Source organism: Clarias gariepinus, chromosome 28, assembly GCF_024256425.1.
Source record: "Clarias gariepinus isolate MV-2021 ecotype Netherlands chromosome 28, CGAR_prim_01v2, whole genome shotgun sequence".
In the NCBI taxonomy this organism is placed as follows: Eukaryota; Metazoa; Chordata; class Actinopteri; order Siluriformes; family Clariidae; genus Clarias; species Clarias gariepinus.
Window position 1 is genome coordinate 13,168,582 of NC_071127.1, and position 27,846 is coordinate 13,196,427.

The 27,846-nt window shown below is 39.3% G+C and overlaps 1 protein-coding gene across 2 annotated transcripts in view; it reads right to left on the minus strand.

Annotated features, from left to right (window-relative positions):
• Positions 1 to 486: 486 nt before the first annotated feature.
• Positions 487 to 27,846, minus strand: part of fam91a1 (family with sequence similarity 91 member A1) — a 32,736-nt gene continuing 5,376 nt past the window's right edge. Inside the window, exons 4-25 of one of the 2 annotated variants that reach the window (XR_008356743.1) lie at positions 20,822 to 20,879; positions 19,462 to 19,529; positions 19,108 to 19,221; positions 16,673 to 16,763; positions 16,286 to 16,348; positions 15,652 to 15,758; positions 14,538 to 14,576; positions 13,389 to 13,501; positions 13,176 to 13,285; positions 10,569 to 10,678; positions 9,648 to 9,734; positions 9,193 to 9,322; positions 8,854 to 9,002; positions 7,475 to 7,609; positions 6,715 to 6,828; positions 6,501 to 6,573; positions 6,261 to 6,404; positions 5,890 to 5,997; positions 5,667 to 5,790; positions 3,577 to 3,646; positions 2,334 to 3,403; positions 487 to 2,268 (exon numbers count right to left, since the gene is read on the minus strand). Coding sequence is in view for 1 of the 2 variants with exons in the window: in XM_053490379.1 (XP_053346354.1) it covers positions 3,218 to 3,403; positions 3,577 to 3,646; positions 5,667 to 5,790; positions 5,890 to 5,997; positions 6,261 to 6,404; positions 6,501 to 6,573; positions 6,715 to 6,828; positions 7,475 to 7,609; positions 8,854 to 9,002; positions 9,193 to 9,322; positions 9,648 to 9,734; positions 10,569 to 10,678; positions 13,176 to 13,285; positions 13,389 to 13,501; positions 14,538 to 14,576; positions 15,652 to 15,758; positions 16,286 to 16,348; positions 16,673 to 16,763; positions 19,108 to 19,221; positions 19,462 to 19,529; positions 20,822 to 20,879 (2,193 nt within the window). In the remaining variant the exon portion in view is untranslated. Of the gene's footprint in view, positions 3,404 to 3,576; positions 3,647 to 5,666; positions 5,791 to 5,889; positions 5,998 to 6,260; positions 6,405 to 6,500; positions 6,574 to 6,714; positions 6,829 to 7,474; positions 7,610 to 8,853; positions 9,003 to 9,192; positions 9,323 to 9,647; positions 9,735 to 10,568; positions 10,679 to 13,175; positions 13,286 to 13,388; positions 13,502 to 14,537; positions 14,577 to 15,651; positions 15,759 to 16,285; positions 16,349 to 16,672; positions 16,764 to 19,107; positions 19,222 to 19,461; positions 19,530 to 20,821; positions 20,880 to 27,846 lie in introns of both variants that reach the window. The other variant, XM_053490379.1, reaches the window with a different exon arrangement.

Consider the following 27,846-nt stretch of genomic DNA (forward strand, 5'->3'; position numbering starts at 1 on the left):
TCACATTATAACTGACAATGTGAATGACCAATTGTCCAGGCAGATGTTTGGGAAATGCATATGATGAGCTGGGGGACTCAGAAGTTGCCAAACCAGAATTCAGGAAAGCCAAAGAAATATTTGGCCATTTTTGTTCCTACATACTGTATACAGTAAGAAAACTTTGATAAACAATAGAAATCCATTCAACCACCTACAGTATAGTCACTGCGTCATCCTGGTCAGGATCACAATGGATTCATAAACTGTGAGTGTGAGGCAGAATTACACTGTGGATGAAAGAAACCAAAAAAAACAATACAGGATAATAGAGAAGGACTAAACTCCACACAGACAGCTTGGGATCAAACCTGGGACTGTGGAGCTGTGAGGTGGCTCTGCTGCCTGGGGTGCCACATCCATAAACAATGCATAAATGTCTATACACAGGCTTTCTTTAACTGTAAAAACTACTCACTTTAGCCTTGACAGGTAGGTATAAAAAATGTTTTATATCTTTGTGTGATCATAATTTGAGAACAGTACTTTGTTAGATAGTTTTGTGATGTAGTAAATCAGACAAAAGACTTCAAACACATTTGCAATAAGATTCTTGCTGTCAAAAATTTCTTTGATGCAAATCAATGCTTAACACTCTGGGTACCTGATCAGAACGTTGTCGGTTCAGGCCCCAGCATCACAATGTTACTTCACTGTGACCCTCGAGCATGGCTGTTACCATGATGTAATATATAAGGGGCGTTCAAGTCAAACTTGGGCGATGAAGATGTCAAGAACAGTACGGTGATCAGACTATTAGCCGCAATAAAACATTTGAATGGTGGACATTCAGCCAGTGGAACGCATGATCCGTAAAAATCGACGGATAACTTTTAGGCAACTTGCAGGAGAGACGCATCTGTCTGTGGGAAATGTAATTCATGATCAATGATCGTGTGGATCATTTACCAACACCACGTGCACATTACAGGAACTCAGGTAGGAGTTATTGCCACATCCCCCACATAGTCCTGACCTTACTCCAAGCCATTTCCATATGTCAGGGCCATTAAAGGAGGTCCACGGAGGCCAGTGTTTCAGACATGACTAAAATCTAAAATAATTTTTCCTTACATCCCCAATGCAGAAGCAAGAAGCGAAAAACAAACAAACAAAAAAAACAACTACATAATACCCCTACAGTCCTGACCTCGCACCAAGCAATTTCCACATGTTTGGGCCACTACAGGAGACTTCAACATGTGAAGCAGATGTACTGAGAAAATGTTGTATGATTATGGTGTCCACGCTCTAGTGAAACGCTGGGATAAGTGCATTAGAGTAGCAGGGGATTATATAGAGAAATAAAGGGAGTTTTTACTCTTATGACTGTGTTACTCTGCACATTTATAATTCCTGGTTTGACTTGAACGCCCCTTGTATGTGTGACAAATATCCTTCCTTTTCCCTTTTGGGAGTAAACTGATTTTAAATGCAGTAGCCTTACTTGACATACTGTACACCCAAAAGAAAAACATATTTCAGGAAAACCTGTAGTTTTTCGTTTTTTAAGTTTGTATATCGTTGAAAAATCTCACCACCTGAAAGCTATAAAAGTTACATTTGAATACAGTGAATGAAAAACACTCAGGCATAAGATGATGAGACAGAAAGTGGGGGAAAAAAAAAACATTCAGTCCCATTCTCATTCATACTCAGACCTTTGCTCAGACTGTTGCATTTTTATGCGTCATCACCTGCTGACCCACTGCCGGCACTCTGCGTTTGTGCTTCCGTCGCAATTACAGCACCAGACAAGCATTACGTGTCTAAATGGGTTTTATGGGGAACATTGTTGCACCATATTTATTTATTTAGATTTATTATATACTTTGTACATATTGGTATGCCATATATTTTTGGGTGGGGTGGGGTGAAAGGGAATGTCACGTTTCGACCCAGGTAATTACAAGAAAATTATTTAAAGTCCCATCAAACACCTTACAACAAAGAGTTCCTAAAATGCTGATTATAAAACTAACAATTTTTTTTTCTCTAACACTAAGATGGATCATGAACAGAGAAATGACGAAGGGTTCACGAGAGTCTCCAGAGCGGAAGTTCCTGTGGGGGGGTGCAAATAGAAATTCAGCGAAAGAAGGTGCAAGAATGATGCACAATACACACAATGGTTTCTAAACACTCATCATGCTGCACCAAGATCTCATGTCAACCATTAATAACCTTGTCCATAGAGAGAGACAGAAAAGGGAAATGGAGCCTGATTGGCTACAGGATTTAACACGGTAGCGATGCTACATCGTTATAACCTCAGAGATTAGGAGGAATATTACCGAGCATGATCTTTAAGGTTTGGAATGGTGGACTCGACTCTGGACTCAGCTGTAAACTCAATCCAAATGATGAATTCCTTAAACAGGGTACCATTGAGTACACAAGCACAGAGTTCATTTCAGTCTCTTGGGAAGCGAACAATTCCTGTATAATGCTGCAAAATAACACTAAAATTACTGTCGAAATTGAATAATAAAAAAATTCAAAAATAATAATCTTTGGTGATACAACAGCAAAGAATGAAGTCGAAAGCATCCAGTATTATACTCTGGTTTCCCAAAAACATGACAGAGGGGACAAAACAAACAGTTATGATGAAATCTTAATCTCTCTCTACTAACAGGCAAGGATTAACGATTTAAAAACAAAAAAAGCACATGTCAAGGAAATTCTACAGACCTTGTGCAAAAGTAAAAACCCCATTTTCATGGCCACCATCGCAAAACCATTTTTTGTCAAGTTGCTCTTGTGAGATTTTGTGCAATGACATCATGCATCAGGTCACACGACATGACAGTACAAAGAGGCATTTTATAAGAGACCCGGGTGACTTCATCCATCCACAGGGCTTGTCCTATTCTTTTTTTTTCCCCAAAACACTTATGTCAGATTATTTTGTGTTTTGATACTGAATAAACCGAACACAGAGAAATGGACAGCTGATGACGGAGGGGGCTGGGGTTAATGCGATCATGTCCAGATCACCGAATTAGCACAGAGCGTTATGCTCGGCTGTAACCAAACAGAGCCCAGATAGTAACACTGCTAGCTCAGGAATCAATCAGGATGATGGGGACCGGGTAGGATGGTGACTGGTGTGGAGATTTTTTTTTTATTATATATATATCTATATATCTATATATATTTGTTTTAGGGTGTGGTTTTATGTGGGCTGGTCTTTCTGTACGGTGGAGAGGTGGAGAGAAGGCGGGGCTCGCCCGCTCCACTCCTTCAGCTGCCCGTCCTTAAAGAGGAGGTTTATAGCAGGGAGGGGGACGCCAGTCTCAGCGGGTGGCTGGCAAAGAGGCGCCGATATCCCGCTGTCTGGGTCACCGGAATGGCTGGAGTCCTGTAAGAGAAATATACAGCTATATGTTGTAATATTATACATCTTTAAACGTTAATTATCAGGAATGTTAGAGACTGTGAATGTGATTGTCTTACAGTTAAAGAATACAATCAGGGTGCGAAAAAACATTATCCAACGAAAAAATGACAAATATGCTTTCGATTGAGGCTTACTTGGAATGATTGCACAAAACTCAAAACTTTCAAGGACAGCTTCCGACTGGAATGTAGTAGCTCCTGAAGGCTGGAGAGAGAAATAGATCATTTAAATATATTTTAAGTCCTTGCTATGTTTTAATATGAAGGTTGTGGGACTTGTGGGACAACTGGGACTTGTGATGAAATATCTCGTGAATGGAGGTGCAAAACCGACTGACATTTACAGAAGACTTCAAGCACGGTACAGTGATGAGACTCTGAAACATATGCAGTAAAACATGTGAACGATGCAAACATCTTTAAAAAATCATGGGGAAAGTTGTCCTCTGTGAGAACTGTACACACAATCATTTACCAGCACCACTTGCACATTACAAGAACTCGGTTATTACAACATCCACTGTACAGTCTCTTATCGCTCCAAGCCGTTTCCACATGTTTGTGCCATTAGAGGAGTTTTAGACGTGAATCAGGCAATTTGATGATGGCTCTGACGTACTGATTAAACCTGTTACCTTTGATGGTATTCAAGCACTAGTGAAGCGCTGGGAAAAGTGCAGTAGTGTAGCAGGGGATTATATAGAGAAATAAGAGAAATAGATTTTTATTCTACTATTATATAATCTATTATTCTGCACAATTAAAAGTCCAAGCTTGACTTGAACACGTTTTATACTTACTATAAAAGCAGTGCTAAAAGCTGCCAGTCTACCAAAAGATGTCCAAAAACATTTCTTTATTTCTTTAAGGTTAATTACTATTACACCTTAAGCAAGGTTTGGGATGAGTATGTTATGTTATAGTGAATAGGTAATATCCTAATGAACCGATTTTGCAATCAGATATATATTGTCTAGAGAAGAAAGGTTTGGCATTCTGTACAAATGAGAGCAGAGAAAGTGTGTAAAAAAAAAGAAGACATTAATCACAAGAGATGTTGCGAAACAGATGGGTCTGAATGAGTATTTCTGTAGTAATGTTAGTGTGAGACGAGAGGATGATGAGGCTGGTTTTAGCTCAGACAGAGTGATGCTGATAATCAGTCAAAACTTAGAATTATTTGAAATTATATCGTTTTTCCTTAAGAACTGTAGTTGGGATGATCAATGTAGAGAATAAGACGCTCTCACTGTCCTTCCCTGGAATTGGAATGAAATCCTAAAATGCAATTTTCTCAGTATAATGTTTAGAAATATACAACACTGAGCAAATGTCTTAGGCCACCATATGACGTGTTGTACAAATTTTGTTATACATGTTTATCATGTCTGCATAATTATGTACACAATCATTCAGTATTTCCACATATAACTTAAAAAAATAATAAATAAATAACATTACAGAAGAATATATGCATGGCTGTAAAGGAAAAAAATATATAGTACAAGACAGACCAGTTTTCAGATGGAAACAAAAAAACCTAGCGAATGTGACAAAGTTACCAGAAGTCATATTCTCCAGCAAGCTCAGTAAAACCTAACAGCTGTTTTACTTATAGTTATATACAGTGCAAAAGATTTGGGCACATACAAAAATATGGCATAAGCAAAAGATGCTTTTGAAAACATTTCTGCATAAAATTCTTCTGTAAAAAGCAATAAAGAGGAATAAAATAAACAATCAATATTTGGAGTGAAAACTCATTGTTTAAAATCAGGAGTTTTAGACACAGATTTGTGCAGTTTTATGAGAAAACAGCTGTTAGGTTTTACTGAGCTTGCTGGAGAATATGAGTTCTTCTGGTAACTTTGTCACGCTCGCTCCTTTATATCTTTATGTAAATCCCAGGAGCGTACATTAGGTTTTTTGTTTCTATCTGAAAACTGGTCTGTCTTGTACTATATATATTTTTTCTTTACAGCCATGCATATATTCTCCTGTAATGTTATTTATTTATAAATTTTTAAGTTATATTTTGAAATACTGAATGATTTTGTACATAATTATGCAGACATGATAAACATATATAACAAAATTGGTACAGCATGTGATTTGATGCCTAAGACTTTTGCACAGTACTGTATATAATTTTTTTTTTAAGTTTTCATAACTACAGTTAGGGGGAAAATCAGATCATGTGCCACAGCCATGCAGCTCTGAGTTACCTGTCTTTGCTGCAGAGTTTGTGTGAGACGATCCTCTGGCACACTTTGCGGTTTAGCTCCGAGCTGAAGAGCGGCATTCCGAAGCACAGCTCCAGAGGTACCCACTCGTCCTCACTGGAAGACCCTACATTAAAAAAAACAACAACAAAAAAACAAGACTCTTAACTGTAATTTGTCTGTAATTTACATCTTCAGTGAGCTGGTCTCATTATGCCTCACGTACCCTCTGTTCCCTGCTTCTTCCCGCTGTCCCCATTGTTCTCTTCGGTAACCAGCTCGAAAGACTCGCTGCTCCCGTTGCCGTCGAAGCCTGTACCGAGTTCGGTGTCTCCTAAGACAGAGAAGACACGATGTACTTAAGCGGCCTGCCCCGTATGCATATTGAAGCCAGATTCAATCAAGCATGAAGAGCAATTAAAAGGCTAACCGAGTTAGAGATAAAAAGCAGTCCTATTAAAACGTTTTTCCTTATTCTAATGTTATTGGTGGCCTTGCTGATAGTCCGGGCTAATGATTGTCTTAAAGGTCTTTTCCTAATCAGACTGTCCGAATATGGACAAAATAAACGGCTTAACGACCGGCGCTGGCTCGTACCGGCTGCGTCGGTGTCACTGGGCCTGCGGCGGTTCCTGTTGTTGTAGTTTAACATTGTGATGTAGCCGCACTGGTGCGCCAGATCCACTTTTTCCCGCAGCACCTTCAGCGCCTTGTGTGCACACATGTTGGAATAGGAGAACTCTGACAAAAGGAAAAAAAAAAAAAGAAGAAAATAAAAAAGAGATGCACTTTAGAAGATAAAGCACACATAAGGATGCTCTCATAGAAGTGAATTACCTCCTTTGAGGTCCTCTTCATCAAAAGGGAACGGGACGTGAACTGTTTCCCCATGACCGTGCATGCCATGACCCTGTAGGCACGAACACAGAATGGGGTCATGTCAAATGAACTCTGTCTGCTGTTTGTGTGTGTGTGTGTGTGTGTGTGTGTGTGTGTGTGCGCGTGTGTGTGTGTGTCAAGTGTCTTCAAGTCTTAATTAGGTTTTCGTTACCTGGATGAGAACAGCAGAATGAGTCAAGGCATCGTTCAGCATGGTCAGGACGTTTGACGTGGGCACCACGCCAGGGTCGTGACCCCAGGACGTGATGAGGAGCCGGTCATAGGTCTGAGAAAGAAAAAGGAAAAAAAACCATGAGTTATAATATTAATAACAAATTTCTGATTACTGAAAATGTTATCAATTATATTTAAACTAGACTGTGAAATAGAACAGCGCAGAAAAAAAATAAACAAATGAAAAATTAAATACACGCAGCCCTGTTGCTGCGTGTATTTCTCGATCGAATCTGATTGGTGCTGATTAATTTTCTGTAACAGCATCTCTGACTGTAGTTCCCGCTGCAAGGTTTCTATTAACGCACTTGTAAAGTAGACACATCATACAATCTAGGAATTGTAAACAGATTTTTAAAATGTGTTATTTAAGAAAGAAAAGGCATAATCAACGATCTGGTGAAGCATTCAGTAAGGAGACGCTTGTTTACTGTTTGTGGAAGGAGTGTCCAGTGTGAGGAGGCTGGTGCAAAAACTGTTGTTTAACTTGCTTGGTGGAAATTGCACGACGCTGCAATTTAATATAACCATAAATGGACAAAAAAAAAAATTATATTAACGAATTGCTTGAATACAAAAAGGAGTGTTATTGGGAAATAATCCACTTCTGGTTGTACGGCAGTAGTAAGCCCTGCAATTTCCACCTGGATTAATAAAGATTTCTCTTATCAATGATGTTACACCTGTATACTACCTACCTGGAAGATTTCTGGAAGTTTGCGTAGTCTAGAGCCCTTGGACAGCAACAGCGAAGGAGGACCCTGGCCGGTCACATGGTACAAATAGAGCTTAAACCAAATGGAGCTGACCTCGGGGATTGCTGGCCCAATGTGCTGGAGGACAAGAAAACAACCAGATTATATATAAAGTATACAGTACCACTCAAAAGATAATGCAATGTTTTTTTTTTTTTTGGAATACTTGATTTTCCAAAGCTATGAAATTATGTAATTAAGTAACAACAACAATAACAGCCGGTTGTTCTTGTAGGACACGAAAGTCAGCAGTTCTGGAATAGTTCTTGCAGGAACAGTATTGTGTCCAGTGCATTTGCAAACCCCATCAAGCACCATAATGAAACTGTCTCTCATGAAGACCTTCCCAGGAAAGCAAGACCAAAATGTACCTCTGCTGCAGAGAAGACGTTCATTTAGAGACCCCAGAAATCACCAACTAACAAACAGCACCTCAGATTAGAGCCGTTATGAAGACTTAAGTAGCAGATACATCTCAATATCAACTGGTTAAAGGAGATTATTGCTGAAGAGGCGTGCAAACTTTTGACTGGTAGTATACAAGATATGCATAGGTGCTGAAAGTATTAGGAAATAATGTCTGTGTAACAGTAGTAAAATAAATAAAAGCTGCAGACATCCATAAAAGAATAATCCAACATCAGCTACAACTTCATGGTTATTTTTTTCATCTATATTATTTTCTCCATCACAGACGCCTGTCCAGTATAATGCTGCCAGAATACGTGGTATTGAAACGTTGCCAACACTTGTGATCCGAGTCAGCGGCTAATCAAGACTCATTGATCAAGTGGCGTAAGAGTAGAAAAGCTGCGCGCTGCAGGATCGCTCGCTGTCTTAGACGTTATATAAGACAGGAACAAAAATAACTTGCAGTCTGCTCGGTTTTTCAATTAAACTTATTTTCTGTTCAGTTTTGTTCAGATCCCCCACTGACTCAATCATGTCGATCATTAGCAATACACAGCGTTAATAGGAACAGACGTACGAAAGCGGTTCCTCTGCGCAGGAATCCTATTGATGTTAGTGGTGGGTCTAACTAATAGATGGAGGTCATGTGACGGGGGGATAAAATTATCGCAGCCACTTTTATTGTACCTTGTGAAGGAAACGGAGCAAAATTATTCATTTAGGAAAGCTTGTTTAGCAAAAGTGCTTTTTATGACTGTTCCAATTTTAAATAAAATTATAATTTTTATTTTTTTTTGGACATTAAAATAAAAAGGGGGGCATCACTGATCTAGCTCACACGGCCCTGTGAATCCGAGCTGTCTGTCTACGGATGCCTCTCGATACGGTCTCGGGAGGGGGGGCGGGGTTACCTGGGGCGTACAGCTGCTGATTGGCCGGATCTCGTTGCTTAGCGGCGCCATGGAAACCAGCAGCTTGTAGTTCTTGTTGAGCACCCGGCTGCAGGTGGCAGGATCTAATCCCAGCAGACTCTCACATCGGAGGAGGTCCAGAGGCAGGCCTGAGGGGGAAAAAACACACAAACACACACACACACAAAACACACACGAAACCAAGAAACTGAATGTACGGTCTGGTACATTGTGTAACCACAGCGGTATTTATATGAGCAACTAAATCGTTGCTATTCCTTCGGATTAATTGTACGCTTAATTTGACGATGAAGAGAAATCGGAAATGGATTTAGTCACCTATGTTTGGTACGTCGGGGCCCTGATCAGGAGTCAGCTCTTTGTTGTAGCGCAGAAAGAGTATCGTGTTCCTGAGGGTAAGCGCATGATCGAAATACCTCTGAGCTTCTCCTTCGGCAGTGCTCTCCACCTTTACGCACACACAAATACATATACACGACCACATCATATACATATTCATTTATTATAATCAGCCTGATCATATATACAGTGTGCGTGTGTGTGTGTGTGTTTGTGTATGTCAGTGAACATATATACTCTCCAAGTGAAAAAGAAACAAGCTTCAGGAGAAATAGACGTGTGTGTGTATATATGTGTGTGTGTGTGTGCTCTGTATAATAAGTCAGCAGGCTTTCCTGACAGCGGCATCTCTTCACAACCGACTCACAGGATGAGCCTGTTTGTCTCCCGTTAAGAGGCTCAGTTCCCATGGTGCAGTCTAATGAGGTCTTTACCTTCTCCAGTTCCATCAAAAAACTGTCCAGGGTCTCATCCGACAGCTTCCCCACCTCAAACATGGTCACCGCATGGCTCTTTAAGTTCTGAGACACACACACACACAAAAAAAAAAACAGAAATAAAAAACTAAATTCAGCAACCATTTCAAAGGGAACATCTGGACGCATGCCCTTTCATGTTGTCAATTATGTAACAAAAGTAATGCTGATGTATTAGAGTTTCAGTTCGGTTTCACATCAAATATAAGAACGAAGAAACAAATTGTGATCGAGGTAACAGTTGTTTTTGCCAGAGGAGCAAGATTTAATATTTCAAATATTGGAAATATGCCATGGACAGCAGCAGTGACGGAAGAATGGACAGATTGGATTGAGCTGACAAGAAAGAGGTGCTCAAATAACAACTCTTTACACCCGTGCCGAGCAGAAAAGCATCTCATACTGTACAACACATCAAATCCCGAAGCAGAAACAGAATTTTTTTTATTAGTTTCAAAGAACCTAAGTACTTCTTGGGCTCTCGAAAGTTTCTTTAATCCGAACGTGTGCACATGCCATCATTAAACCATGTCTAATTAGATTAACAGCATTATGAAAAAAACATAAAAAAAAAATAAATAAATAAAAACTTCTGTTTGTAACTGGTGACAATTTCCCCTTTTATTTAGCCTATATATTAGCCTTTATGAACAATTATTATTGACAGAATTCAGGTCAGGGTGATGGTCATTACGGCTGCATGCACATTTTGATATGTAACATCTGTGTTTCCATGTTTATTCACATAGCAAAACAGACTCAAACGTTTTTCTTGCACTTGACATGCAACTTGTTCATTATAAAAATCCAAATAAATTTCATATATAAAAAAAAGAGTGAAAAAAATTGCGCAGTACAACAGAATTACAGTAAACTCACGGGGGAAAGGTTGCCCATCATGAGGAAGGCCGTGAGGGTGGAATCAAACAGGAAGGCGATTCTCTTCGTGGGGGCCGCAGGAATACTTAAACTACTCACACTCACAGCGTCTGAAAGAGACAAAGACAATGTGACATACAGTATGTGGTCAGAACAAACAGCTACGATGGAGAAGTCAAGTAAAACAGGATTTTTAAAGGGACACAATAACAGAACATAGTTATCAGAGTAAAAACTCTTTTTATTTCTCTATATAATCCCCAGCTACACTAATGCACTTATATCAGCATTTCACTAGTGCTTGGATACCATCAGAACGTTTTCTCGGCCCACCAGAGCCATGATCGAACTGCTTGTCTGATTCACGTCTAAAATGCTGGCCTTCCAAGAACTCCTTTAATGTGGAAATGGCTTGAAGCGAGGTCAGGACTATACAAGGGATATGATGTGTCAAAAACTCCCGGCTCAGTTTCTGTAATGTGCAAGTGGTGTTTTTATTTTATCTTATTTTATATTTAATTTTATCACAAGTCCCGGTTCGACTTGAACGACTAGATTCATATTTATATCAGACATGCCAATCAGGATATATTTGCAATTATACTGCAAGGTTGTTGAATAATTTATTCTGACTGGTCGGAAGGAATTCATTCTGATCTGGTGCATATTATTTAATTTTTTGTAGTAACAACTTGCACAGGGAGTGTTTAATTCAGTTAACATTATTTTACATTTTGGATGAGGAAGGATGAGGAAGAGCAAACACTCCACAAATACTACCAGATTTTGGCCCTGAATCAGTTTCTCTGATAAATGGGCATCATGATTATAAAATTAATCACCTGAACGACCATCAATCTTTCTCCTGGATGATCAGATGGATTTCTGCCATGTCAGAAATTTTGGTCAGCTGTCTCGCATTTGGAGCCGGTCCAATTTGGTATAAAGCCATGTCAATGACCATACACAAATACAGTTCATCTAAATCTGTCTGCGAAACACATGACCTTTCTTCCCACGTCATCTCAAAAGCAACCGACAGCAATGCTTGTGCGCGTCTGAAAGTGGTTATGTTTTTTTTTTCTATACAAAGTAAAATCCTTTCTGAATAAAACTTAATTGGAACTGATTAACGAACAAACAAAACACGTTGAGAGGTTCTGTTTAAACGCATTATGTAAGTAATTGCCCGCTCATACAGTGTGATTAGTGAGGTCTTTTGCCCTCTGGACCTGTCTGACCCATCCTGGTGCCCCACTTCTGGTTGGAGATCTTGTCACATGGATGCCCCGAGTGTGTCTTTGGGATGCGTCTGGTGTCTGGGGATGGTTTTACTCTACCATGATGACGGCTCTGGCCTCGCCAGCTGTTTCTCTAAGGACTTGACTTGGCTGCAGTTGCTCGATAGTTCAGGACTGGAATTTCCTACAAGTCTACCTGAGCCTCAAATAACTACCTGGACTCCATATTAATATCAACTAACATCAACTGTTATAGCTCAACTGCCTGCCACCTAACACACAGTATGATGAAGATTAATTTCTGCTCTCTGTTTCACCCAGATGAGGATGGGTTCCCTGTTGAGTCTGGTTCCTCTTAAGGTTTCTTCCTACTTCCATCTCAGGGAGTTTTTCCTTGCCACTGTCGTCCTCGGCTTGCTCACCAGGGACTATCCATTTTGATTCATACACATTCCATACAAACTTAAATAATTCTTTTGATTTTGTGTACAGCTGCTTTGCGACAATGACACTTGTTAAAAGCGCTATACAAATAAAATTAAATTGAGTTGAGGTCGCTGATTCAGACCGTGTGGGAAGACCGATTGCAATATTGTCGTCCGACGTAAGGAGTTGCCAGTGTCAGTTTGAGAGCGTGTTTAGACTTTGAGACAGTAGCTGCTATAAGCCCAGAGATAACTGGAACTTGGATGACAATCCACAGCATTAAACTTTCTTTCTTTTTTCCCTAACCTCATGCCAGCTTCTACGACAATATTCATGGCGAGAATCAGTTTTTGTTATTTAATATTAAAACTACAGTAGATAAGATTTAGTTTTGAATCATTTTTTTAAGAACTTTAAAACTAAATGTGGATTTACTTGTTTTCATAAGTGTCAACAGAATGAAAAATTTCCCACAGGAGTAAAACAATTACAGTCGAATAAAATATGTTTTACATGATGAACACTATAGTGAGTTAATTCTCAAATTTAAACTTAAATGAAAATGTGTTAGTGTTTGCGGTACAAACTGAAGCAAATGCTTCTTAATTAGTTGAAAAATAACTTTATTCTAGTAACTGTAAAGTACACATCAGGTCAGGCTGCATCACACTAACGCTGCACTGATTATTTTCCTGTAACAGCATGCAGTGTCATGTTTTATCCCTGTACAATTCCTGTTTGCCTGGTAGCAGGTGCATGGGATAATATGACCTTGTTTTATGGTTACAAGTCCTTTTAAACACTTTAGCTTATTACTTTCAGGTCATGTACTTAGAGAATAAAAAAAAAAATTACTCCACATAATCAACACAGTCGATGATATAATGTCTTGTTTCTACTTTTAAGATTGATGTATATACATTTCCCAACACTGTCTCACCTTGATCCTCCAAACTAGTGGTGTCTGTATCTGTAGCGGAGGAACCAGCCTCCATTACTGGACTGCTCCCTTCCCAGGACAGCAGCATCTTCTGAGGGTCCATAGTGCCCCTAACACACACACACACAGACACACACAAACTTCAAAATATGTTCAACTTTTACCTTATAAAAGTAAGTGAAAGTCATGCAGAAACACAATCAGATGGCATACTTTAGTTTGTTAACAGATGGGGCGCTTTTCCATGACGGGTGCAGCTGCTCGGGGCTGATCACCTGACCTTTCTTGATGGCGAAACCAAGTCGGCAGTACATGGACACGGCATTCTGCATTCAAGACACAGTGTGTTTTGGGTTTTTTTTTTCCTTCGATAACTGTCATTTTCCAATCATCATTCCTTATTTCTAAGGAGATAATCGATTTTATTTATAATGAATGTGAATAATTTAAATATTAATAACACAAATAAAACAAACAGTGTTAAATACCTCCTGAGACAAAGTGACAAGTGCAATACCATTTTGATTTTATATATATATATATATATATACAGTATATATAACAGAACAGCATTCAGAAATGACATCATGTAAAAAAGAAAAGAAAAACTCAAGAATATTCACACAGAGATAAAACCCTCTTCAAACATGTAAAAATGCTGCGAAGAAAAGTAGGTCAGACGGCAATTCGGCTGGAGACCGTTTTCTCAGTTTGCGGTCGCGCGGTTGGAAACGGTGAATAAGAGAAAGCCTGTTGTTTAATTTGCATATGGTTTACATGTGTAGACTGCACCTAATGTGTCCGAAGTGTCGCTTTTAAAGGTGGCTCTGTACTCAAATGGGGTGTGTCGTTTTGTTTTGTTTTGTTTTTTTCCCTGAAACTAATTTACACTGTGACATTTATTCATATCCCTTATTATCAACTGAACAGAATAAATGGATTCAAACTAATGGGATTAGTTGACTGCAGGGAATGAATGCTTACAGTCTGCTCATCTTAAGAAAATATCAAGATTGAAAGAAAATGAATATTGGCAGCCTCGAGTTTAAAAAAAAAGAAAAAGCATTCGTAAAGATCAGGTCTCTGAACGAGCTCTTTAATTACAAGAATGAATTAGGCTATTATTACGATGTAACAAAAACAACCTTGTTTTCCACTGTGTCTGATGATTGAATATGGTGCGGAAGAACTATTTGTTTCATTTCTTGCCCTATTCAGAGTGAGGACAGTGAAGCTGCACAGCTAAAATCACCTGCGTTTGGTAATAGTGCACCATGTTAAAATACAATGTTGAAGCAACAGTGCGTGTAGATCTTGACAGCGTGTCTGACATAGAAGGAAAGCTTGGAATTAAATACATACCTTCACCAGGCCCAAGTCAATCTGCAGTACGTTTGCCAGCTGTAATGGTGCAAAATAGAAAAAGAAAAAGCATAGCGGTTCAGAAAAGGTGTAATTACGAAAGGAAATAAAAAAATACACTGTCTGGCCAACATGCTAAGATTTGATTACGGTACACAATGTAGTGGTCAGTTTGTGTGTGGAAGTGATTCCTTATGCTCCCAAAACCGTGGCATTCGGAAAGAAAAACTCAATTTATACCCGAGTGATACCCTGGTCATTCAGAACATTCAGGTCGTCAGCTGACTTCATTTTATTGCCACATAACATTTACGTTTAGACATTTGGCAGACAGATCACCTAATCCTTTTCCCATTGCTCCAAAGTTCAATCTTTATGCTCCTATAAAATTTAAGCTTTTTTGTCCTTATTATCCTAGTTTTCTCACGACCATACAGCTGTTCAGTCATTATCCTGTCACACTGTACCTGTATAAACGCTCTTACTTTTACTATTAAACATGGCTGTGATTTCGACAGCCGTTTTTTTTGTTGTTTTTTTACAATGCAACTTCTCTTCGCGTTTAAGTCATCTTTATTCATTATAATTTTCAACCGCCATGAAGGTGACAGTTCAGCACTATATTAATCACTATGTTGTTATTTCACCACAGAGCCTTTACTATGGTAATTACATTTACCTGGCTAACTGGTTTTCTTTTTTTTCCAGTCCCGATCCTGTAAGCTCTCATCACATTGTGTGCGTGTCTATACAAATGCTCATACTTTCACTATTAAACATGTAGCTATGGTTTTTAACGATTTTTTGTTTTGTTTTGTTTTTTAACTTCAAGTGTATAAGTGATCTCCATTCATTTTTTTTTTTTAAACAAAGTTGACAGTTCAGCACTATCCTTCCAGGTTTTGATAATGTGTTGAAGGGTTTTAAACCCAGTTCCAGTCATTTCAAATCTCCTTAGTTGTTTTCTTTCCTTGATGCAGTCCAACTGTCTTTTTTGGCCAGGGTGTGTATGCAAAGTCAAGGTTCAGTATATTTTCTATACAGTGAGGTGAAATAGAAGACATGACATTTTTTTCATCAGTAGATAGATAGACTAATATATACCAATATATACCTCAGAGACATTGGTCTGCTCATCAATGGACACAAAGATTTTGTACAACAGCGTCTCGAAGTAATCACCCTGCACCCTGTTCATGACGAAGCCCTCCAGAGGCGGCACTGCGAACGGACCAGAACCAAAAGCATCAGCGCAAATGTTTTCTCTGGAATCGTTCCAAATGGAGGTAAGATTACTCATTTTACGCTATGGACTAATGCTCCTCTCAGGCACCATTACACATAACGGCTCTTATGAAAACTGTTACCAGGCGAGGATGCGCTAAAACCTTTTTAAACCTACACGTGGTTATGCCTACGACATATGTTCAGTCCAGATGTCTGGGAGGAAAAAAAATATATATATATATTATTACTGAAGTAAAAATAAAACCATTTTCTCCCAATCTGGTTGTTGCAAATTCCTGATCACTAGACAGTTCTCTCCTAAAGGAAAGATAAGGGCTAATATGTTTCATTTGAGTCGTCACCACTGTGTCTTTTTTTAAACCGTGACAGAAAAATAAAAACACATACGAGAGCTCACAATTCTGTGTGTCATTCCTAGACACCCTTTTTTTCCCCCTCACCAAACTTTCTTTAGCACTATTCAGGAATAACCGACGCTTTAAAACTGATTAAGTGCATACCTGATATACAGCTGTCATCAGATATGGGCACATCAAGGTAAATAAATCCTCTGTTATACAAACCTATAAGAGAGAATAATAAAAAATAAAAAAAAACAAGCGTGAGATGTGATGTCACAGGATAACGTCACTTGAAGTACAAATACCTAAATTATCATTCAGCACCTCCCCCCGTAATTTTACTTCATTAAATAAATAAATAAAGCTCCATACATACTCTGAACGCTCATCTTCGCCTTTTAATCTATTATAATCTATTTATTCAGCCTGCGTGATGAACAGCTCTAACTGCTGCACTCCATCATAACGCGTCTCATTATTTTTAACGGTTTTTCATTTCGCTGCATTCCTGTCAGCCCGAGCCTCTCGGATATGAATGACACTCACTGAGAACCACATTGTACTCCATTGATCCAGCCAGCTGGGGTCCGGAATCAATCATCTTATCAATGGCCCTCTTCTCCGCTGAAGAACAGATCTGTAATCATCCAACACAATGGCACTCAGAATAATAAGACCACTACTGATGAGCAATTAGAAAGGACAAGTTTTAGGACACCATACTGACCAAAATATAAATTAATAAATAAATGAACAAATTTTAAGTACAAATACTAGCCTTCAACAGGTGAACAAAAGTATTGGGACAAAGTGAAATTCAATGTTTTTCAGACATTTTTTGATTTTTAAATAAAGACAATTGAAGAATAATTGTGGTTTTTTTTTATGCAATTAAATGTCTTTACAACAACCAGTATTTATAGTATGACATCCTTTGTTCCTAAAAACCTGCTGCATCCAGCTGGGCAGAAAAGTCAAAAAGACGTCTGCAGCACTCTGGGGTCACTCACTCAATCTCTGCCTGCTTGATTGCTTCCTAAATATCAGGTACAGAAGACTATTGCTTGACTGCTGCTGCTGCCGCCTTCTTCACCAATGTCCAACAAGTTTCCATTGGGTTTACATCTGGACTTAACCCAAGCCGTAACTACAGTTTTCACATTACCATAGTATTACTTTTACAATTTCAGTAGTACAACTCTTTAGCCAAATAGATGACATCACAGGGAGAACTATAATACATGGTAAGTTAGTTAATAAAAAAAAAATGCATTTGTTTCATCTAAGTAGATGTAGTCACATGACCACCAAGATGTCAATCATTACTGTGGAATCCTAAATAGCATAAAATAGAAAGTTTGTGTGCTATTTAGGGTGTAGAATCCTTTGTTCCACCCACCATGTAGTGCCCTTGATCACGGATTAGAGAGGGATTTGTGATTAAGCCTTGTGTTAAAAGCTACCTACAGTTGCTTTGTCGCTTGCTTAAGCCATGAAACACAACACGAATGGTTCAAAGGCAATTCAGACCGACTAGAAGCGATCATCGTTGTTTAAAATGACAAAACGTCAAAAAGACAAAAAGTGCTTCTGTGACTGGTTCTGAATTTGGGTTTTGGCACTGGCATCCGGTAAGTAACATCCATCTCCAGAAGTGGGTGGAACCATAGCGGGCAGACATTGTGATGGCAGGTCCAAAAGGTCTATATAAACTTACTATGCACCCATTTATCAGGTATAGGCACACTTTATACCTATACATAATCTGTATCAGCCACTAAGGTTACCATGATAGGATTGTTTTCAGCACTGCAGTGACACTGATATGGAGTTGTATGATGCAGGTAGGAGCGTAACCAGTAAAACAAAATTAATTAGCTCATTCAACACATCAGTATCAATGCTGGGTTGAAAACAGTAAAAAAAAAAATTTTTCAAGCAGTCCTGGACATTTGGCAGAAACCCAACACTACAAAATACAGTGAAGCATGGTGGCGGTGGCACCATGTAGTAATAAATAGTGGAAAACTGGCAACCCTAAAACCTGTGCTATCCTGCAAGAAACCTTTAGGGATTTAGGGAAAAATATATTTAGTGACATATCACCATTCTTTTCTATAGCAAATCATGTAGCACAACTAAATTTTTTCCTCCCACTTTTATTGTATACAAGTTTGCATTTCGGGGGTAAAATGTGTCCGTTCCCTTATAACACTATTCTGGTGCATTATAAACTGTTAACAAACTGGCAGGAAGCACATCATCCTGTTGGAGAAAAATCAGGGAAAAAAAATTAATTGAATTGGGATTTTTATAAAATCGTGCTACTTGAATCATAATACACTACAGTTCAAAAGTTTTAGAACACTTGCAAATTTCTTTTTTTTTTGTTTAGTGATTTATTTTCTACATTCTACAACAATACTGGGGATTTCAAAACTATAAAATAACACATGGAATTGGGTAATTACGTAAAAACATCAAACAGTTAGTTGTTATTTTAAGACACAGAGGTCAGCCTTTCTGTAATAGTTCTTGCAAGAACAGTTTTTTCAAGTGCCTTTGCAAAATCCGTCAAAAACCATAATGAAACTGGCTCTCATGAAGGCCATCCCAGGAGGACGAGACCAAATTTGCTTGAGATCCATTTGATCTGACAGAGTTTGAGCAATTTTGGTAAGAAGAATGGGCAAAAATGTAGAACCCAGATGTGCAAACCTGATAAATACAGAGATATCCCAGAAGACTTGTAGCAACATGTGTGATAAGGGGTGGTTCATTTAACCAGGGGATGAATATTTATGTAATCAATAAATGTTGATATATTTCTTTTGCATTTCCTTGATTTATTTGTGTCAAAAAAACATCTTGCCATATTAGTATACCAATATTCTTCTACATCATCTTTCATGTTTTTTTTCTTTTCTTTTAGCAAGCATCATTTAATCCAGCACTCGAAAAGATGTTGTCTAATTACATACCCTTATGTCGTCCTCTGTGATGTATCCGGTTTGCGCTACCCACCACGGCTCCACCGAGATCTCCACTGGTTTGGCTGGCAGAAGATCCCTTGCCGATTTTCTTCGGAAGAATTTCTGGTCGGGGGACAGATGCTTTGCTTAGGCAAGAGCACGTGCGTTTCATTACATCTACAAGGCATGAATCTCTGAGGAGCGGCTACGCTGCTCTTCCAACACAGCCAGATTTAAAGACCATCTGATGATTTTCATGCTGAAAATCCTAAGAGAGCTTTGCGCACACTTCATTAACATAGCAGCACAAACATGAAAGGACCGGGACAGATTGAGGTGCATCAAAGATTCTTGTTTTCTTACTTTCGATGACCTGCACTGGTTCATTAAATCGATGTACTGGTTACGCCCGATACCGAGAAGCCTCAGACCTGAAAGGGAGAGAGTCTGATCAATATCCGGAGTTAAATATTTGCACAAAAAATATTTATATTGATATAAAAATTAACGTATACAAAGTCTCTTCTATAGTTTTAATCTTCTTTCTGTGCCACAGCATCAATGCATGTCCACAGATGCAAGTTTCTCATGTATTAGTGTAAAAAACATAAAAAATTTGAAAAACCTGCCATTCAACAGATTCTCAGCAAGAAGTCTTTTAGTTTTATATAAATAAATAACACGCATGAATATTTTATAGCTCTGCTGCCTCACAGCTCCACCATCCTGGGTTCAATCCCTGCAGACTCGACTGTCAAGTGCTACTAAATGTCATTAAGTCTGTGAATAAGAGTGCGAATGACGAGTGTGTATGTCCCATCTAGTGCTCCTACGATACACTCCAAGTCCACCATAAACCTGAGTGAGACAAAGCACTTACTGAAGAGGAACACACTTGCGTTACATCAATACGGACGACCCGTCACTGCTCACGACCGTGTCACATGGAACAGACATACTGATACTGCTTCTAGTGTATCCACAGAGTAGTGTTCATTTCCTCAACGGATATTACGTCATTATTTTCGTTGACGAAATTAACACGACTCCGTAGACATTTTTTCCTGGGACTGAGACGAGACGATGACGAGACGTCACCAATATCAGTGAATAGTGACGAAATTAGCATGCAATATTGTTGACGAAAAAAGACGAGACTAAAATGTGGTTTAAGAAATAAAAAACAAATAAAACACGTCTCTTCATTTTCGTCACAATCCGCTGTGTTTATTCATTTTAGCGCAAGCGGTAGTGTTTCCTGGATTACGGGCGCACATTTCATATGTAGTAGTTTAAGCTGTTAATAGTACTGTATGTGTGTGTGTGTGTGTGTGTGTGACTGTTTCATATATGTATATGCCAGTGATTCATGTGTGTGTGCATGAGTAAAATTTCATTTAAATATATATAATTAGCTGAAAACATCAGATGCAAAGATACATTTTAAAATGTTAAGATAATTATTTTGTGAAAAAACGTAAAAAAAAAAAAAAAAAAAACAGTACTTATAAGTAAATTATCTCAAACCGTATGAAATTGTATCTGTTAAACAATATGACCTAAGACACATTAGAAAGCAAGGCTTTTTAGTCACTGTGTATACACTGGTTAGATCTTCTGGCTAGTGCCCAAGTTTAATGCGCTTGTGAAGGTCATTGATTATACTTCACCTTCAGAGGCTCACTGGGAACTGGAAAGGGAGCAAAACGACGAGAGGACTTACAGTCAGCAGCAGTGAAGTTGGGCAGAGAGTCGTAGCTCTTCTCACTGTTCATAATGTCCTGTAAACAGAAGGTAAAGACAGTGTGTCAGAATGTCTGCTGGCCTGCAGGACAAATACGGCCTTCATTCATTCGTTCATTTATCAGACAAGGACCTGAAAATAGACCTTAAAAAGTCATAACAGTACCATATTTATGGCACATCATTAAACATTAGCCTGATTTCACTTACAGCACTACAGTAAAAAAGATGTGGTATAAATAAAAAGCTGAGTCAATGTAGAATCACTGTTACATTGAAGAACTACAAACCAAAAAAAAAAAAACACAAGAGTTACATCTCAGACCGCACAAGTCTCACTGAGCATGTTAAATGGTAAAGTCCATGACGGCACAATTAGAAGAAGACTGAACACAAATAAAACCTTAAAATAAAACTCAATATTTAGCTGCTAAGTTATGAGGCATGATGATATGGGGCTATATATATACTGCTATCAATCAATTAACCTCCATAATCAATCATGATTTCAAATACTTAAATGTACTTGTACAGTACAGTAAGTCTATGAATTAGATAGAAAATGGCTTCCCTGTCATGATGGTCCTAATTTCGGTAAAGATCCTTAACGAGACAGTTCAAAGTCCAATACAACTCTGAGACAAACTGCGTCAAGTGCAGGGTAAACACTATGTAGCGTTGTTCTCCCCAGACGTCTTCTCGGGCTCCTTTTACACCACGTCACCAGGATTCCGCTCACGATTTTGAAATGCACAGACTCGCGAGAGGATAATGCAGAACCAAAATATCAAACCTGTGTGGGGTTTTTTTATGCTTTACATTGTATATTTGTTTTAAAGGTGTACAAGATTTACTTTGTCAGACTTATGAACAAATCCGACTTACGAACGTGCTCCTGGATCTGGGGTTGATGGCTGTATTGTAAATGTGCAATGTTGGAATAAAGTATTACGTCCCTGACGTATTTTATAAATATTTTTTATATTATTCTTTGTGTTGCCTGCTCTCTTGGGTGTGTTTCTCTCTGTTTGTAAAGCAGGTTTAATTGGCCTCTATCGTGGAAAGAGGTGCTGATTGGAGAATCAATCAGTGATGTGTGCCTCCTGTGTCCAGGCTCCATTGGACAAGCACTTCCTGAACCCGTTTGCTTTACTCCCGCCTCCTGCGTCGCCATTGGACAAGCTCCCCTGAACCTGTGCGTCTTACTCCCGCCTTCTGTGTTGCCATTTTGTGCAGCTGTATTTAAACACCATCCTGCCTGCTGCTCGTGAGACACCTGCGCGGCTTGTTATGGTGTTTTGCTTGTGTATATTTGACCTATTGTGTATCGACATTTTGCTGCCCTTTTCAACCTTGATTTTGTTATTGCCCCTTTGTACATAAATTTGTATACTTTGTAAATATCATCCTCTACATAGTGGTAAGTTGGAAGTGGAAGCCCTTTTTCTTTTCCCCCCCTTTTCTCCTGGTTATGCTAGTCAGTAAGTTAGGGAAGACCCTAACTTACTGACTTTTGTTGTTAGGTTAGGTAGACTTTCGTGGCTCTAGTTAGTGGGGTTTTTTTTTTTTTTTTGGCATTGCCGGCTCCTGAAAATATTACCATCTTTGTAAATACTTGTACATAGAATTAAACTGCAGGTGATCATATTAAAGTTACTTGTGTGCAATGATCCAAAATTAAATATACATATGTAGGTGTGCATGAATGTGCAGGATGGGTGCAAAGAGACAATGTCATAATTGTGGATGTTTAAAAAATGATAGTTCTGTGTGGTGTTCTCCTCAGTCTCTCTGTGTTGGCTTACAGGAAGCGGGATCGCTTTTTAGACCGCAACAGAGAGAAGAGTCCATTGCAGGGGTGGCTGAGGCTCTTCACGATCTTCCTGGCCTTGGTCCAGCACCACTTGCCGTACATTAAGTGTGGGTCAGGGAGCTCCGTGCGGATGATGCACTCAGCTAATCGCACCACCCTCTGTAGAGCACGTATGTCCTGCATGGTGCTGTTTCCGAACCAGATTGTGATGGTTCCCGTCAGGATGCTCTCCATGGTGCAGGAGTACAAATTCCTGAGCACCCTGGAGGGCAGACTGAAGCCTCCCAAGCATGTTGATGCGACAGGACCATGACAGGTCCTGCTTGATGTGAACACAGAGGTATCTGAAGCTGTCCACTCTCTCCACTGGGCTCCTGTTGATGACGGGGGTCTGGTAGTTCCTCTCCTGCTTAGTACCAAAATCCACTATTGGCTCCTTTGTCTTGCTGACGTTCAGGAGGAAACTGTTGTTCCTCTGGCACCATTTCTCCAGATTTTCTCGGTTGTCTCATCGTTGTTCATGATCAGGCCCTCCACTACGGTGTCATCAGCAAACTTGATGACGATGGTGGAATTGGTAGTGGCCAGGCAGTTGAACTTGTACAAAAAGTACAGCAGAGGGCTCAGAACACAACCCTGGGGGACAGTGCTGAAAGTGAGGGAGACTGAGACATGTCCGCCTATCCTTACTGCCTGTGGTCTGCCAGTCAGGAAGTCGGAGATCCATTGACACAGAGATGAGCTGATTTTAGCAGTAATTAAAAATTCTATTTTACACTGTAATGGTCCCACTTTAATTTGCTCTTTCCGTCAATCTGAAACAAAGTAAATCTGGACTCATCAGACCACATGGACTTCTTTCGTGCTGGCTTGTAAACTGATGGCTTTGTCTGATACGCACTATTTACAAGTGTTTTTCCTACAGTGACATTTTTAGGCCCTTGCAGTGAAGATTGTCATGTATGACATGGACAGTATTGTGAACACTTTTAATTTAGATTGAGCATAATTCCTTAAAGCTCAAGATATTTCTTCAATCCTCAGATCCACTCCTACTGTAATGATCTTGCCTTGAGATTAAAGTCTACCCCTTAGCATTGCAGTTATCTGGTTAAATCTACACTGTGCGCTAGTTAATTTAATGAAGCACAGCACGGTGGTAAGGCACTGATCTGTTCTGGAAGTGCACTGGATTTGTACAAGCTGTGGAATGGCATAAAAAATTCATACCCATGATATGTGTATCACAGTATCCGCTTACACCATCTCAGCAGCAGAGCAGGTCATATATAAAATAGAACACTGGCCTTAAAGTCAGGAAGCTGCGAATTGGATCACGAATGGTCTTGTAGATTTTTTACTCTTTTAACTATGTTGCAAAGAAGTTCTGCTGAAAATCTATATGATCATGTGACATTTTCATTCCACTATACCAGGACAGCTTGAGGACTTTTTCATTCTAGCAGGCTTACAGAGCACTTACTAAGAACCTGATGAGCAGCTCGAAGCCACCATGTGTAGTGACAGATTGTCAGCTCACATTTGTTGTGGGAGAAGTTGTTTTGTTTGCTTTGCAGTGTGTGAATTCAGTGACAACTTTAATAAAAACACTATCGCTGCATTTCAAACTCAGGAGCTCAGCCCAGATCTGTTGGTTTATCTTATGCCACATTGTTGACTGTGTTGATCCGCAGTGCTTATCGACTTGGCCGATTTCTGTAGCGTAGTCCTCTCATTTTTCCATCAAAAAATGATTAGTTCTCACCATTTGTTTCATGCATTAATTTAGGTATGAAGTTTAGTCGTAAATACAGGCAGTCCCCGACTTACGAACATACAAGTTAAGAATTTCAGCGGACCGCTGTTCTACTTCTGGTTCGAACATGGGAGTAGCTCACGTATATCGTGCAAAAAATAGACACTGCAGTGCATCAGATACCAATAATTACAATTATATACAATATTTGCAGTCTGTAAATTCAATTCAATTTTATTTGTATAGCGCTTTTAACAACAATCAAAAGAATTATTTAAGTCTGTATGGAATGTGAATGTGTATGAATCAAAATGAGCAGATTGTCCCTGGTGAGCAAGCCGCGAGCAACAGTGGCAAGAAAAAAACTCCCTGAGATGGTAGTAGGAAGAAACCTTGAGAGTACCCAGACTCAACAGGGAACCCATCCTCATCTGGGTGAAACAAAAAGCAGGAATTGATCTGCATTTATACAGTGTATTAGGTGGCAGCCAGTTCAGCTACAACAGTTGATGTTAATTGATGTTAATATGGAGTCCAGGTAGTTATTGGAGACAATTGCAGTCTTGAACTATCGAGCAATCACAGCCAAGTCAAGTTCTCAGAGAAAGAGCCGTCAACACCAGTCAAGGCCAGAACCGTCTTTATGGTAGAGTGAACCATCCCCAGACACCAGCACATCCCAAAGAGACACATGGGGCATCTATGTGACGAGATCTCCAACCAGAAGCGAGGAACCAGGATGGGTCAGACAGGTCCAGAGGGCAAAGGAAGTCTGGATAACTGGCAGCTCAGGAACGACATGTGTAACTCAAATAAATGTATAAAATGTCTAAAGTCTTGTATATTGTGTGCGCACGTGTGTGGGGGTGCGGGAGAAATGTCTCATGATTCGGGTTTCAATGAATCAGTCCAGGAGAATGATGATAAATAATCCTTATTTCGGAAAATCCTCAACAAGACAGTCCAATACAGTGGAAAACAGCTCTAAGCGATTTAATGGCGCAGAGACCACACTGTTACATTTCACTGTGAGATAAATTTTCTTAGGCACTGTTACGGCTTTTGGCCACTGGAAAGGGGACAGATTGAGTCAAGTGGATTGGTATGCTTTACACTGTACTGTATATTCGTGTCAAAGGCGTATGGAACTCCCTCTGTCAGACTTGAGAACGAATCCAACTTACAAACTGCTCCCAGAACTAAACTCTTTCGTAAGTCGGGGACTAACTGTAATTCCCAATGGTCTCTTTGTTAGGGCAACAACTATCACATGCTTCCTCTAAGACATGTTACTCCAGACCAACGCAACGTCAGAGTCACCATTACTCACTCGAAAAAAAGCACTATCCGAACCTTTCCATTTGAACGACCTCACAGATTTCCATGATTGCCTAGTGTCGCTATGATTGATGTGAGAGTGAGGTTATGTCATCCCTCACTACGCTTAGAGAGCACATCCCTCAGGACACTGCACTATGGACAGTAGTAAAAAAAAAGGTGATTTGATTAATATATTTTAACATCAAGAGTAAACCCCAAAGCTCAAACCTTGGTCAAACTCTTGCTGCACTTCTTTCGAGACCAAAAACACAAAGCTTTATTGTACTCATCCAAACATTTTCCTACACAAGAATCTATATAAATATTATGTCTACATTAATGCATTAACCAGACAGCTGTCACACTTTATTATATGATCTATCAGGTTTAATCAAAAGGGCTGGATGTTTGAGCACATTAGTGCTTTTCCAAGCCCTGTGGGATCGTTAATGAATTTTTGATTTGTCTATCCTTGCCGATGATGTTAAATTACAGCCTTCTAGCATACATCATGCAGATGAGACACAATAATAAAATGACAGTAACTAACAACTATATATCCAAGGTGTCCACGTTTGTGGACACCTGACCATTATACTTATATAGACTTACTGAACATTGTTACACAGGGGTATCACCATGAAACATGTTCAAGCCTCAAAGGTCCAGTGAAGAGAAATTGTAATGCTACAGCATACAAAGACAATTAAGACAACTGTAAAAAAAGAACCAGGTATGGGTGTGATAGTCAGGCCGGACTGCCTGCTTCACGTCTGAAACCCAGGCCTCCCAGGAACGCTTTTAATGGCCCAAATATGTGGAAATGGCTTGAAGCGAGGTCAAGGCTGTGGAGAGAATGAGGCAATAACACAGCAGAGTTTCTTTAATGTGCAAGTGGTGTTGGTGAATAATTGTGCGTACAGGTCCCACAGACAGATCCGTCTTTTCTTCAAGGATCAGGCGTTCCACACGCTGAATGTTTACGGGAACGACTGCATTGCGCTCTGAGCCACCTCGGCCAGGATTGCATCATTCACGGATGTACGGCCTTCTTTATAACGTTTGTACTGTTCAGATGCTAAGAGTCTAACCAACATACTGTGCTTGAAGTCTTCTGTAAATGTCATTCGTTTTTACACCTTCATTCATGAGAAATTTATCACAAGCCCCAGTTTGATTTGAACGCCCTTCGTAGATGTTTCCTAAATGAATAATTACATACATATATACTCTTGACACTTCTGACATTTTTCTTGACGATATGATTCTCATAAATCCCCAAACCATCTCTGTTTTTGCTTCCTCATGACCTTCCATATTACTGTTTTTATCGACTGGTTCAGGGATCTGATCTGACAAAACAGTCCGCTTGAAGCATATCCTGACTTACAGGATCAATAAACAACTGTATTTCCAAGTTTCATAACATTTTCTCACCTAGCAGCTTTTAAAAAGACTTACAAATTCCTACAAAAATTACACCATTTCACGAAGACCTTTATTTCTCACAGGAGGGCCAAATATCATTGATGGCACCCATTATGGTTTCTTAAATAAACCTACACAGCAAACCACAACCACTCATAATGTTGGGCCTTGTCCCATTTCTACTGTACTTTCAGTGCTTAGTATTGTTCATCACTGAACAATAACAATGTTCGACACACCTGACACTAATGAACATGTAACCTGACTGTGTGATTCAACAGCAAGTTGAAGAAACACTCAAGAAATGTGTGCCTTCGGGGAGGAAAAAAAACAACAAAAACACGGCTGTAATCGTAAATATTGTTCTGTGCTCATCTCAGAACTCATTTTACCAACTCTTCAGTTAAGCAATTTCAAAGTTGCGCCCTCGAGTTTATGACCAAATCACAGCTGTGCTGATATTCCAGTACAACAGCACAACCTCAGGTGTGATATTGCCTTTATACAACAGTTCCACTAACACCACTCCTTATCAACATATTATGATTTGTTTCTTTAGGAGTATTTAATCAATTATTTTTGCTCCATATTATCCCGTGCCTGGAGGAGCTGGCGATCGACACGCAAGTGTAATTAGCAGGAGTGAACGTAGTACTGAATTCTTAGCGGTACTATGTAGCCGGTAAGT